Source organism: Girardinichthys multiradiatus, chromosome 1 (genome assembly GCF_021462225.1).
Source record: "Girardinichthys multiradiatus isolate DD_20200921_A chromosome 1, DD_fGirMul_XY1, whole genome shotgun sequence".
NCBI lineage: Eukaryota > Metazoa > Chordata > Actinopteri > Cyprinodontiformes > Goodeidae > Girardinichthys > Girardinichthys multiradiatus.
Genome location: NC_061794.1, coordinates 33,035,968 through 33,048,562, shown reverse-complemented (window position 1 = coordinate 33,048,562; position 12,595 = coordinate 33,035,968). Strand labels below are relative to the sequence as shown.

Here is a 12,595-nt window from a genome sequence, read left to right as displayed (position 1 = left end):
CCTTTTGTCTTGTAATCTTGATCTGTTTGAATGTTCTTTTTTTACACATTCTGTTTAAAGTGCTATTTGTAATTTTCAAAATACACTGTGTTTAGAAATTTAAATGAAGTTGATGTATTGTTAGGTCAAATGAAAATAAAATACATTGGTGACAAAAACAATTTTGACATTTATTAGAACAGCTTAAAACTTTAAGAAACTATCTGAACAAAACTTAATATTATTTATTATATAGCACCTTATTTCAGTACCATTCTTTCTAAGATGGAAAACAGTCTGTCCATTCTCTGTGCCCTCATGTCCTCCCTGATCAACTCCATCATCTCTGTCCCTCTTTCTTTTCTAACCCTTTCCTGCTGGCTCACTGTCATAAAGACAAACCAGGGCCAAGTGGCAGCAGTGGCTTTTCACTGACTCCCTCTCCTGACCCTGGATACTTACAATCCTAAAGTTAGAGGGAATAAAAAAAGAGTTGACTAAACAGAGAAACCAATAAGACTTTTAGAAATATTTCTTTATTTGTGTGTGACATGAGAACTTCTGAACAAACTTTATATTTCTTTTTCATATTGTCCCAATTTTGTTTGGGCCTGCAAGGAGTTGACCTTCCCCTGTTGGACCATGTTCTCCAGAATTGTCCTGAAAAAGCAAAAGGAAAGAGGGAAAACCAAAAGAAGAATGTTAATCACTGGATGGATATTTCTGAAAGTTAGAAAGATAGGGGTTTTTGAAACTGGACAGAAACTGACCGCAAAGAATGTTGTTATTGTACCTCCAAGCCACGGTGGCTGAGTTTTTAGCTCTAGTAAAAAGGTGGTCATTCTCACCCCTGAATTTAATAAACTGGCCCGTCTGCTCCTTTGTCCCTAAACAATAAAAACAACAAGAAAAACCATCTGGCTTAATATCAGTGTAAAACAAGTCTTTTTTTTATTTTACATTTGGCGGGGAAAATATGGCGCCGCAGATGGTCGCCTCGGCGTGTTGGTGCGCATTGTTTTGTTTTGTTTTTTGCTTTAAAACGGTCTTCTGTGATGGTACCCGGAGCTCTCTCACCAGAGAAGAACTCATGAACATCAGGGCTACTACACCAGAGGAGTTATTTCTAACATTTCTGCCTACTGCTCTGGAATTTTTGGACATTCTGGTCAAAGGTTCCGCTCACCTTTGTTCACGCGGTGAAACGCCGGAAGAGAGGGAAACGGGCTGGGCTGCTGGTACGTCTTCGCCAGCATGGACTACGAACACCGTTACCTGGAATATTTCTCTCTAACGTGCGCTCACTTCCCAACAAAATTGAGGAACTACATCTACTGTTGGGGAAAAACAGGGACTTTTATTCATCGGCAGTTTTGTGCTTCACGGAGACGTGGCTGAGTGGATTAATACTGGACTCTGCGCTGCAGCTGGCAGGATTCCAGCTCTACAGAGCGGACAGAGACACGGAACTCTCCGGCAAAGCGAAAGGTGGAGGAATCTGTTTTTACCTCAACAGTGGTTGGTGCAACGACGTGACAGTGATTCAGCAGCACTGTTCTCCAGACCTGGAAGCCTTCATCATAAACTGTAAGCCTTTCTATTCCCCCCATGAGTTCGCTTCGTTCATCCTGGTCGGTGTTTACATCCCGCCGCAAGCTAACGTGCAGGTCGCACAGCGCATGCTCGCCAACCAGATACTGAGTGTGGAGCGGACCAACCCGGACTCCTTAGTAATTGTCGTTGGCGACTTTAACAAAGGTAATCTGACCCACGAACTCCCCAAATATAGACAGTTTATAAAATGTCCGACCAGAGAGGACAACATTCTGGATCACTGTTACACCACCATCAGAGACTTTATCACGCTGTCCCACGTGCTGCACTGGGCCAATCCGACCACATCATGGTCCATCTGATTCCTGCATACAGGCAGAAACTAAAGCTCTGAAAAACCTGTTGTGAGGACGACAAGGAAGTGGAGCAGTGAGGCTGTGGAGAATCTCCAGGCGTGTTTAGGCTGTACAGACTGGGATGTGTTCAGGACTACTACCAACAGTCTGGACGAGTACACAGATGCTGTGACTTCCTACATCAGCTTCTGTGAGGACAGCTGTGTACCATCATGCACCAGGGTGAGTTACAACAACGACAAACCCTGGTTCACAGCTAAACTCAGAAGGTTAAGACTGGATAAGGAAGAGGCCTTCAGGAGTGGGGACGAAGACATATACAGAGAGGCAAAGTACAAGTTTGGCAAGGCAGTGAAAGAGGCCAAACGACTGTACTCTGAGAAGCTCCAAAACCAGTTCTCAGCCAACGACTCTGCGTCTGTCTGGAAAGGGCTCAAGCAAATCACCAACTACAAGCCGAAAGCCCCCCACTCCATCAACAACCGACGCCTCGCCAACGACCTGAATGAGTTCTACTGCTGCTTTGAAAGACAAAGGGACAGTCCTGCAACCATCCCCCACGACGCCCCCCAACAGCTGCAGCCACAATCCACCATCCCCACCTCCCCAACCTCAAGAGGGGCCTTGGCACCTCCAACCCCCACCCTGAAGTTCCCCCCCACCAGCCCCCTACCCACGCCGAGGATGGCTCTTTCCATCCAGGAGAGGGACGTCAACAAACTCTTCAGGAGACAGAACCCCCGGAAAGCTGCTGGTCCGGATTCTGTCTCACCAGCCAGCCTGAAGCACTGCGCTGATCAGCTGTCTCCAGTCTTCACAGACATTTTTAACACCTCACTGGAGACATGTCATGTGCCAGCCTGCTTCAAGTCCTCCACCATCGTCCCTGTTCCCAAGAAGCCAAGGACCACAGGGCTTAATGACTTCAGACCCGTCGCCCTGACCTCTGTGGTGATGAAGTCCTTTGAGCGCCTTGTGCTCTCACACCTAAAAGACATCACCGACCCCCTCCTGGACCCCCTGCAGTTTGCCTACAGAGCCAACAGGTCTGTAGATGATGCAGTCAACCTAGCCCTTCACTTCATCCTCCGGCACCTGGACTCCACAGGAACCTATGCCAGGATCCTGTTTGTGGATTTCAGCTCTGCCTTCAACACCATCGTCCCAGTTCTGCTACAGGAGAAGCTCTCCCAGCTGAGTGTGCCCGACTCCACCTGCAGGTGGATCACTGACTTCCTGTCTGACAGGAAGCAGCGCGTGAGGCTGGGGAAGCACGTCTCTGACTCCCTGACCATCAGCACCGGTTCCCCCCAAGGCTGTGTTCTCTCTCCTCTGCTCTTCTCCCTGTACACCAACAGCTGCACTTCCAGTCACCAGTCTGTCAAGCTTCTGAAGTTTGCGGACGACACCACCCTGATCGGACTCATCTCTGATGGCGACGAGTCCGCGTACAGATGGGAGGTGGACCATCTGTTGGACTGGTGCAGCCAGAACAACCTTGAGCTCAACGCTCTAAAGACAGTGGAGATGGTTGTGGACTTCAGGCAGAACCCAGTCCCACCTGCCCCCATCACCCTCTGTGACTCCACAATTGACACTGTGGAATCTTTCCGCTTCCTGGGAACCATCATCTCCCAGGATCTCAAGTGGGAGCCAAACATCAGCTCCCTCATCAAGAAAGCCCAGCAGAGGATGTTCTTCCTGCGGCAGCTGAAGAAATTCAACCTGCCAAAGACTATGATGGTGCACTTCTACACAGCCATCATTGAGTCCATCCTCACCTCCTCCATCACCATCTGGTACGCCGCTGCTACAGCCAAGGATAAGGGCAGGCTGCAGCGTGTCATTCGGTCTGCTGAGAAGGTGATTGGCTGCAGTCTACTGTCGCTCCAGGAACTGTACACCTCCAGGACCCTGAAGCGGGCAGGGAAGATTCTGGCTGATCCCTCCCACCCCGGTCACAGACTCTTTGAGACTCTCCCCTCTGGCAGGAGGCTGCGGTCCATCCGGACCAAAACCTCACGCCACAAGAACAGTTTTTTCCCATCTGCCACCAGCCTGGTTAACAAAGCCCGGAAACCACACTGACACTCTCCCTTTCCCCCACACCCCCCCCTTTTTTGCTGACAGGACACCTGTAACCTGTAACTCTATGCGTTACATTAACGCTCAGCATGGACTCCTGCTTTACTTGCACAATGATCACCTGCACTGTTGTACTGCTCTTGCATCTTATACTGCTCTATATTTACTCTCACTCACTTAAAACTGTGCACACATATTTAAATTATATTGTAGATATGTTTATACTGTTTAATTTGTACTGTATTGCACCGACTACGCCAAAACAAATTCCTTGTATGTCCAAAAACGTACTTGGCAATAAAGCTTTTCTGATTCTGATTCTGATTTGCAGAACATATTAAAATATTTCTATGCAAATGCCTAAAACAAGCTCTTTCAGACGTTTAACTTCTTTACTGAGATTTGCTTGCATTTGAAAGTGTATTTCTCTTCAGCTGTTCATGGAATCACAAATTATAATGCTAGCTGAATTATAAATATACTTTTAAAAACACATATAGCATATTTCTTCATCAAAAATGAATATTTAATAGCTTATTTATTCTCAATCACACTCTCCAGCGATACGGTAGGATTACATAAAATCGTCCATTTATTCAGGTTAACTTTAATATCACCTGTAATGTCAAATCGACTTACATGAACAAATGACACAATACATTAAAATAATACTAACATAAACTGTTAGAAATCACTTGTGTTAAACGTTCACTGTGATGACTGGCAGCAGGAGCTCAGTGCCGATAGTCCGGTCAGATCTCTACCGGGCTAGCTCGCCCCACCGCCGGTAGGACTGGCGAGGCAAACCGGGAGTTACTACGGCAGGATCGGAAAACTCCGAACACGTCGGAGCACATTTGAAATTAAGCGATGTCTTGATAAATCAAGCGGATTTTTCACATCTACACAGTTATATTCCCGCACTAAAAACATTGTAAAAGTTAATTTGTGTCACAGAAAGTGTAATTTTTCAGTTTACTCACAGCTTTTGCCACTGTGGTCTGCTATGGCTGACCCTGCTTGACCAAATCGCTTTGACCCGCAATGAATCATGGGAAAAGATGCACCGCGAACGATACTCACAACGCATCCTTCAAATCGGGCAAATGAAGGACACATTTGTCTGCTGCATTTGACAGACCTTACGCGCCGCGCTGTGATGTAATCGGCCCACAAGTATGGACTTGGAAGGATCCAGCCCCTGAATTGGGACACACCCTCGGCCTGCACATGGATCCTCCTCCTTCCTGTTTATTGACCAATAGGAGAGGAGCTGGAGAGACGAAGACAGCCATCCTCATTTGCATAATGAAGGAGAAATGCATACGGTAAAGGAAAAACAGAGACGAAGAAATGTAAAAAGAACAAAGGCATGTGTAAGGAAAAGGAAAAAGAAAATATTTACATTTCTTGATGAAAACGCATATCTAAGGAAAAGGAAAAACAAAATATATATATTTCTGCTTCTATTTTTAATTTTGTCAGGATCAGTCCTCCATACAATGACAATACATTAAAATAATTCTAACACAAACTGTTAGAAATCACTTGTGTTTAACGTTCACTGTGATGACTGGCAGCAGGAGCTCAGTGCCGACAGTACGGTTAGATCTCTCCGGGTCTAGCTTGCTGGCGGAGGCAAGCGGGCAGATACTATCGGATCGGAAAACTCCGAACACGTCGGAGCACATTTGAAATTAAGCGATGTCTTGATAAATCAAGCGGATTTTTCACGTCTACACAGTTATATTCCCGCACTAAAAACATTGTAAAAGTTCATTTGTGTCACAGAAAGTGTCATTATTCACAGTTTACTCACAGCTTTTGCCACTGTGGTCCGCCATGGCTGTCCCTGCTTGACCAAACCGATTCGACCCACAATGAATCATGGGAAAAGATGGACCGCAAAGGATACTCACAACTCATCTTTCAGGCAAAGGAGGACACATTTGTCGGCCGCATTTGACAGACCTTCCGCTGTGAACGGGCCGCTGTGAACTAATCGGCCCGCAAGTACGGACTTGGAAGGATCCAGGATTTATATATATATTTCTGCTTTTATTTTTAATTTTGTCAGCATCGGTCCTCCATACATAATTAAATTGACGAAATATAAACTTTATGTTTCCTGAAATGTTTACTGTAACAGAGCTTCTTCTCAGCTAAATAAGCTCACTATTGTAGCTGCAACCCTTCATTTAAGTTCAAGATAAAAAACAGTTTGAACAGTATGTTTATAAGATCCAGTCACTGAAAGCGTTTGTTTTGTATTTTTGTTCATGCCAATTTTCAATTCTTTTAAAGAGGGTTCTTAAACCGGAACAACAGGACTAGCAGCTTTTTTTTCTTTCATTATTTCTTGGTTTACAAGTAAATAACAATGTCTATAAATGAAGTCTTAATCAGTCTCATGACCTAAATCATATTCATTTAAATTACTATTTTGAACAATAAAAAAGCAGCAAAATTTATTGAAGGAACTGTTTCCTTTGGCTTCTAACACCAGAAAAACACATTAGAACTGAGAAGGGTGCCTTACTTGGTCCAAAGTCAGAATGCTGTTGATTCACATAATCAATTTTGATCACTCCGAGACCAGCATTGGAGAACACTCCTGCCTCTTGCTTTGGCATAAGTGGTAAGGAAATCTCTGCACAAACAGCAGCTGTATTGGCTGAAGGGTCCCCCTGAAGCTGGAGGGTTGTGAATTCTGGTTCTGGTACAGTTTAGGATCAGGTTACTTTTTTAATCACTGTATATAAATATCCCACAGCAAGACAGTACATACAGCTTGGCATCTTAATTCTAAAATAATAAAATCTTCTGCAAAGAGATTGAACTGTGTGATGAATGTGATAGAAGGCATACTCAGAATATGAGTAAATACATAAGCAATGTAAAAGCGAAACGTCAAAATATTTTAAAACAGCAATAAAAAATAAATCCATTTAATTTAGTCCATTTTTAGCAGCAGGAACAAACCATTTTTGTACTGGCATGATCCGCACTTATACAGACTAGAAAACTGCCTAGCAGGAAGAGACTGGAACACCATATACAAAAGGTGGGAGTCCTTTCTCAAAACAGGCGTGGCTAGCTGTTGTACCCGCTTGATGTACAGAGATGCTTGATATTGTTAAGGCTCATTAATCAGCCAACTTGACCATTCCACTGTCAGGGTCGGTGGTTTGGAAGTAGGACCAGAGGGCAGATCATTGCGAGGAGGCCGCATGGTGAGTAGTTAGAGGTTTAATGTAATTGAACACAGACTTACAGGCAGGCAGAGTACAGAGTATAGGCAGGTAATCTAAAAGCACAAGTTCAGGAAGCAAACGGAAAACAAACCACAAGGAGGAACTCGGGAAGATAACATGGGTAGTTAACGTAAGGAACCAGCGAGGAATATTACAAATGAACAAGCTTATATACAGAGGGAAGTGGAGTATGAACCAATGAGAAGGGGCGACAGGTAATCAGCTAAATAGTGAACAGATGTGAGAACCAGCTGCAGGGAACTGAGGGAGATACGGTTGCTATGGCTACAGGTGCAGGGGAGCACAGAGACCTGGAAAGAAACTAAACTAATCACAAACACAGGGAAGCAGATCTAAGGAAAACTATAACCAAACATAAAATATAACAATCTGGAGAGTAAACAACTAACAAGAGTAATCTGAGGACATGAGGAAAAACCTAACTGGGAAAAGCAAACAAACACATGAACACCAGAATCTAGAAAGTGATAACTTAACAGAAGTAACTACTAATCAGAAATGAACAGAAAAACACCTAACAGAGAAAAAGAAAACAAAAAACCCAAAATGGCAGATCCTGACATGCACTGTCTGGTTCAGACTGTTTCTTTTTTCAGAGATAAATGGCCATACCAAACCACTAAAGAAGACAAAAATTATTTAGTTTAAGCTTGATAAAACATGGTCATTAATGTTCGGTCAATATGAGTTGTAATTGTTCTTTAAAAAACATGTTGGATGTCCTGAATGGTTCCTTACTTAAACTTGGCAGAAACTTCAAACAAAGATGAGATGAAATTGTAAGGTACAACCAAAAATATTCATGACAACCAAATTTGGTACGTTTATGAGGCTTGGTTCTGACTCACCTCGCCATGCTCCTTGCTGTCGGTGGTATTGTTTGTCTCTTGTGACATTGCCTTGGAACTGAGCTTCTGGAGGGAGAGAGTCATCATGAGGCTGCACAGCCAATCAGAAATGAATTTTAGGAAATGTGTCGCTACATCACACTTTTTAGCCAATAAGAAAAATCTAATCTAGCCTTGATGATTTTTAGTTCTTTTCCATTTCTGTCTCTTTCTCTGTAGTTTTTACAATGTAGTAGAAAATAAATATCTCTCAGCTGGAGCTGATTGATATTTAGTATTAGAAAAAGACAAGTTTCTTTTCAGAGTCCATGCATTTTAACCACTATGTTCACTGCTACTACTAATTCTTCCCATATTTCCTGACCTCTGTTACACACAAACACAGTCAAATTCAGCTTTTTTAAATCACATATTTGCTTTAAAGGAACAGCGAGTTTCTGCCAAACATGTCAGCTGTTACTGTGGCCAAACAACTCTATCTTTGCCCCATCTGCTTAGAACGTTTTATTCCCAAAAGAAACGTCTTTAACTCTGTGAATTGGTTCAAATTGTCCTTCTGGAAAGCTTAAACTTTTCCATGACTCCCATACTTGATCAAATTGAGCAATCGCTTTCCAAATGTTGATTTGAAGTCAACAGCTACAAGCTTACCTGCAGATTTTGTGATTAAACTTTGAATTCAAAATATATTTTTGAAAAGACGTACCTGAATAATTAAGCAGTTGTTGGAATATGTTATAGTTTGGAGATTCTTTGGCAGGGAATTCTTTATTTTATTTTAAATCATTTGGAGCTGTTTTATATCTCTTAAATCTTCACAATATGGCATCGAACACATTAGATGTTAATCTGAAAAATAAAACTTACAACCTTAGTGCCTTGACAAAGTATTAATTTAATTGTATTACGCTTAAGCTTTTTTAATTTTCCTGTTACAACCCCAAATTTCAATGTCTTTTATTAAAATCTTTGTGATCAGCACACAATTGGGCAGGATTCTGAAGTTAAATTTGTAGACCAACTGGATTAATCACTGTTCTTGAAAGAAATCATATAACCACATGGCAAAGAATTTACTAGTCGGTGTAGTAGAGTCATAGAAACCCAACAGAACCAACATTCATTATATGCATGCTCCTGAGTCTGTGTAATTGAATAATTCATTGAAAATGGCATCCAAAATAACAGCAGTGTGGAGTTCATTTACTGAGGTCATTCATTCTGTGAAGAAACAGATGTCAATCAGACAGTTGGCCAGACAACCCCCAAACACTGAATTGAAGCCACAGTCCACTTTGAAAACAGTGAAGCAAGGTGGTTCAAGCATCGTGATGGGGATGTTTCTCTTACTATGGTGTCATGCCTATTTATCACATACAATGGATTATGGATCAATTTGTATTTATCAAAATACATGAACAGGTCATGTTGCCTCATGCTGAAGAGGAAAGGCCCTTGAAATGGGTGTTTCAACAAGACAACAACCCCAAACACATCAGTAAGAGAGCCGCATCTGGTTCCAGACCTACAAAATCAAAGTAATGGAGTAGCCAGCCCGATCCCCGGACCTTGATCTGATTGAAAACTTTTGGGGTGACATCAGGAATGTTGTTTCCTGATTCAGAACGAAGAAAGGCACATGAAGTGTAGAACGTTGTCAGATCATCCGGGGCTGGAATACCAGCTCACAGGTGCCAGAAGATGGTCAACTCCATACAACAAACATGTAAAGCAGTGCTCAGAAATACTTGTTATACAACTAAATATTAGTTCAGTGATTCACAGGAATGATAAATCCTAAAGATCTTTCAGTTTATACAGTAAATATTTAAGTTTGTAAAGAGAAATTTAGACACTGCTATTTTATTGAACATCCCAATGTTCTTTTTTTATTTTCTGTAAAGTGATGAAAAGATTGATCAAATTTGTTTCATGGTTTGATTTCGAATATAATGTACAGTGCTCCAAAAGCAGGGAAATAAAAACTATTTTAAGGATTTTGAGCTTTACTCGCGTTTTAAAACACACTAAACACAACTGTGCCTCTACTACTTGGCCCATGTCTCTAAGCTACAGGTGTGCTTTTTCACAGTACTGTTGACACATATGGCCTTGATGTCACCAATAAATAACCCGCATTAGGCTCAATGGGATAACAGCGGAACGACAGCAAACAGTCCATTGATACTCTACAGTTTATCATGAGAGCTTTTTTTACCTTCATTTTTATCCTGTTGCTCTGTAATCTTTACAGGGCACAAGAACACAGCAGTAATAGTTTTATCAATAGCGAGGATGTGTCTGAGACTCAGATGTCCTGGTCAGAGGAAAGCAAAGAAGAGCCGGAGCCTCAGCTAGACATCTGGGAGGAGCTGAGGAACCTGCGAGATTTGGTGGTGGCGCAAGGAGCAGAACTAAGGCTTCTGTCAGCAAAACTGGCAGCAAGTGACAGCTTGGTGCAGAACCTGAAGGAGGAGGTTACAGGTAAACAGTGATAATGTTGGAACTTACTGACATACACACTTACCTGTGTTTACATGTGCTTCATTTTATAGTGATGAAGATCAGGCTGACTACAGCAGAGAGTCTGATTGGAGAAATGCAGATGGAGGTAGAAGGTACCTTCTGGACCCGACTGAAGGATTATGCGTTAAATGTGTGACTTGTGAAAATTTAGAATCACATTTTAATAATTTCAGCTCAAGCTGCAGAACTCACAGTAACTTAGCAGAAACTCAGCTTTGTACAGGAAAGGCTATAGTGACCATAGCTCAAGTGGAAGAGCTGCAAGGGCAACAGGAAGGTTAAATTTAACAGCTTATTATTAGTGTCCTTATTTTTTGTGCATTTGTGTCATGATTTCATATGTTTTTATCTTGGAATTTTAAGACCAAAGTCTAGCACTGCAGGACCTGCAAAATACCAACAATGGTAAAATGTTTTTTGTTACTGTGTCTTAAAGAGAACAGTCATAATAAAAATTAACGTAGACCCCTTTAAAGAAAAGAGTTTTGGGATGTACTTAATTTTTCACAAACTTTTCCAGTTTGGTTTGAACTTTGTTTACTGATAATACCGTACTGATAATGTGAGATCTGTGGTGTGTGGTTTCATACACCTGAGGTTAGATTTAAAAATGTTGGGAACAGGTAAAGATCCTAAAGGGTGTACGTTCTTTCTACCATTATTTTATAAATTTTATTATCATCAAAACTAACTGCGTGATACTTTTAAAAAATGTATTACAGTGAGTAAAGTGGCTTTTTCCACCTCTCTGCTGGTAACCGGAGAGGGTAACACATTCTACGTTGATTTTGCCACGCTCGTCTTCAGAAACGTCTATACCAACATTGGAAACCACTACAGCCCAATCACAGGTAAGCTTACTGGATTTAAATAGCTTCACTTAAATCCATTCTGACTACTTATTGATGCATTTATTTCAGGTTATTTCACTGCACCAGTAAGAGGAGTGTATTACTTCAGATTCACTGGCCATCAAACGTCTGATCAATCCAGTTTAATGTTAAGACTTGTCAAGAATGAACATCCCATCATTTTCTCAGGGGACCGTGTTTGTCTGGATGATCGTGAGGACAGTGTGTCCAATGGAGTTGTATTGTACTTAGAGATCAGAGATGTTGTTGCTATACAGTTAAGTGGTGAAGTCTGGGATGACAATTATCACAGAACAACATTTAGTGGATTTCTACTCTTTGGCTTGTAGAACTTAATTTGTGTAAGGAATCACTGAACATTTTTTATAGACCTATACATTTATCATGGAAATAAATACTCCAGATTCATCCTGAAGTGACTTTCTGAAGTTCTCAGTCTTTTACACGTATTTAAAATGCTACTGTTTTACAACAAGGAAGTTTGAAACCTATAAAAAAAACAGACAATGGAAGAAAGGAAGTTTGGTGAGACAATAAACGAAAGGAAGGGAGAATGATCAGAAGACACGAAGACTGTAGGGAGGACACAAATAATGAGGGGGAAAACAAGGAGCAAAGACAGACATGCATAATAGAGAAGGTATGCATACTTTAAAAATAAACTTAACCATATTCAAAAACAAATAACACAGGTTCTTTCAGTATCACAAAAGAAATGTGTCTAAGTCCATAAACCATTTATAAAGAAGGAAGATAAACAACTTTATGTTCAATAAGTGTAAGCTTCAATTTTTATTCTTCCAGTGTCTTTATTGTGCTATAAACACTTGTTGTATTGGAATGCTGGTTCTTGAATTTTACTATATGACATTTGATTATAAAGGATTTAATTTGTTAAAACTAAGTTAAATTATTCTACCAATATAACTGTATATGAACTGCACCTGCTTCTCTTTTAAAGTGCCTAGAGACAAAATTTGTTGTAATTTAGCGCAAAATCAATAAAGTTAATTGAACTCAATTGAATTTTTTTTTAACTGGCTATACTTGAAATACTTGTGAAAATAATGAGTTTGGCCGACACTTTAAAATGTCTTAAA

At 41.2% G+C, this 12,595-nt stretch overlaps 1 protein-coding gene and 1 long non-coding RNA gene across 2 annotated transcripts; one reads left to right on the top strand and one right to left on the bottom strand.

Moving 5' to 3' along the window:
• Positions 1–496: 496 nt before the first annotated feature.
• Positions 497–805, bottom strand: LOC124867470. Its single transcript, XR_007038071.1, has 2 exons — positions 750–805; positions 497–639 (listed from the first exon to the last, which is right to left on the bottom strand). It is a non-coding gene; the product is annotated as an uncharacterized LOC124867470 (long non-coding RNA).
• A 9,462-nt stretch (positions 806–10,267) lies between these two features.
• Positions 10,268–11,910, top strand: LOC124874614 (cerebellin-2-like). The gene is made up of 4 exons (XM_047376044.1): positions 10,268–10,581; positions 10,653–10,715; positions 11,346–11,474; positions 11,544–11,910. The coding sequence occupies exons 1-4, from the start codon at positions 10,299–10,301 to the stop codon at positions 11,822–11,824; spliced, it is 756 nt and encodes a 251-aa protein (XP_047232000.1). The 5' UTR covers positions 10,268–10,298; the 3' UTR covers positions 11,825–11,910.
• The last annotated feature ends 685 nt before the right edge of the window (positions 11,911–12,595 follow it).

What these genes read in the sequence shown, in the direction of transcription:
- LOC124874614 (XM_047376044.1), top strand. Translation starts at nt 10,299, where the DNA reads ATGAGAGCTTTTTTTACCTTCATTTTTATCCTGTTGCTCTGTAATCTT. An exon ending in CCTGAAGGAGGAGGTTACAG is followed by an intron (nt 10,582 to 10,652) that starts GTAAACAGTGAT and finishes TTCATTTTATAG; the next exon opens with TGATGAAGATCAGGCTGACT. An exon ending in AATGCAGATGGAGGTAGAAG is followed by an intron (nt 10,716 to 11,345) that starts GTACCTTCTGGA and finishes AATGTATTACAG; the next exon opens with TGAGTAAAGTGGCTTTTTCC.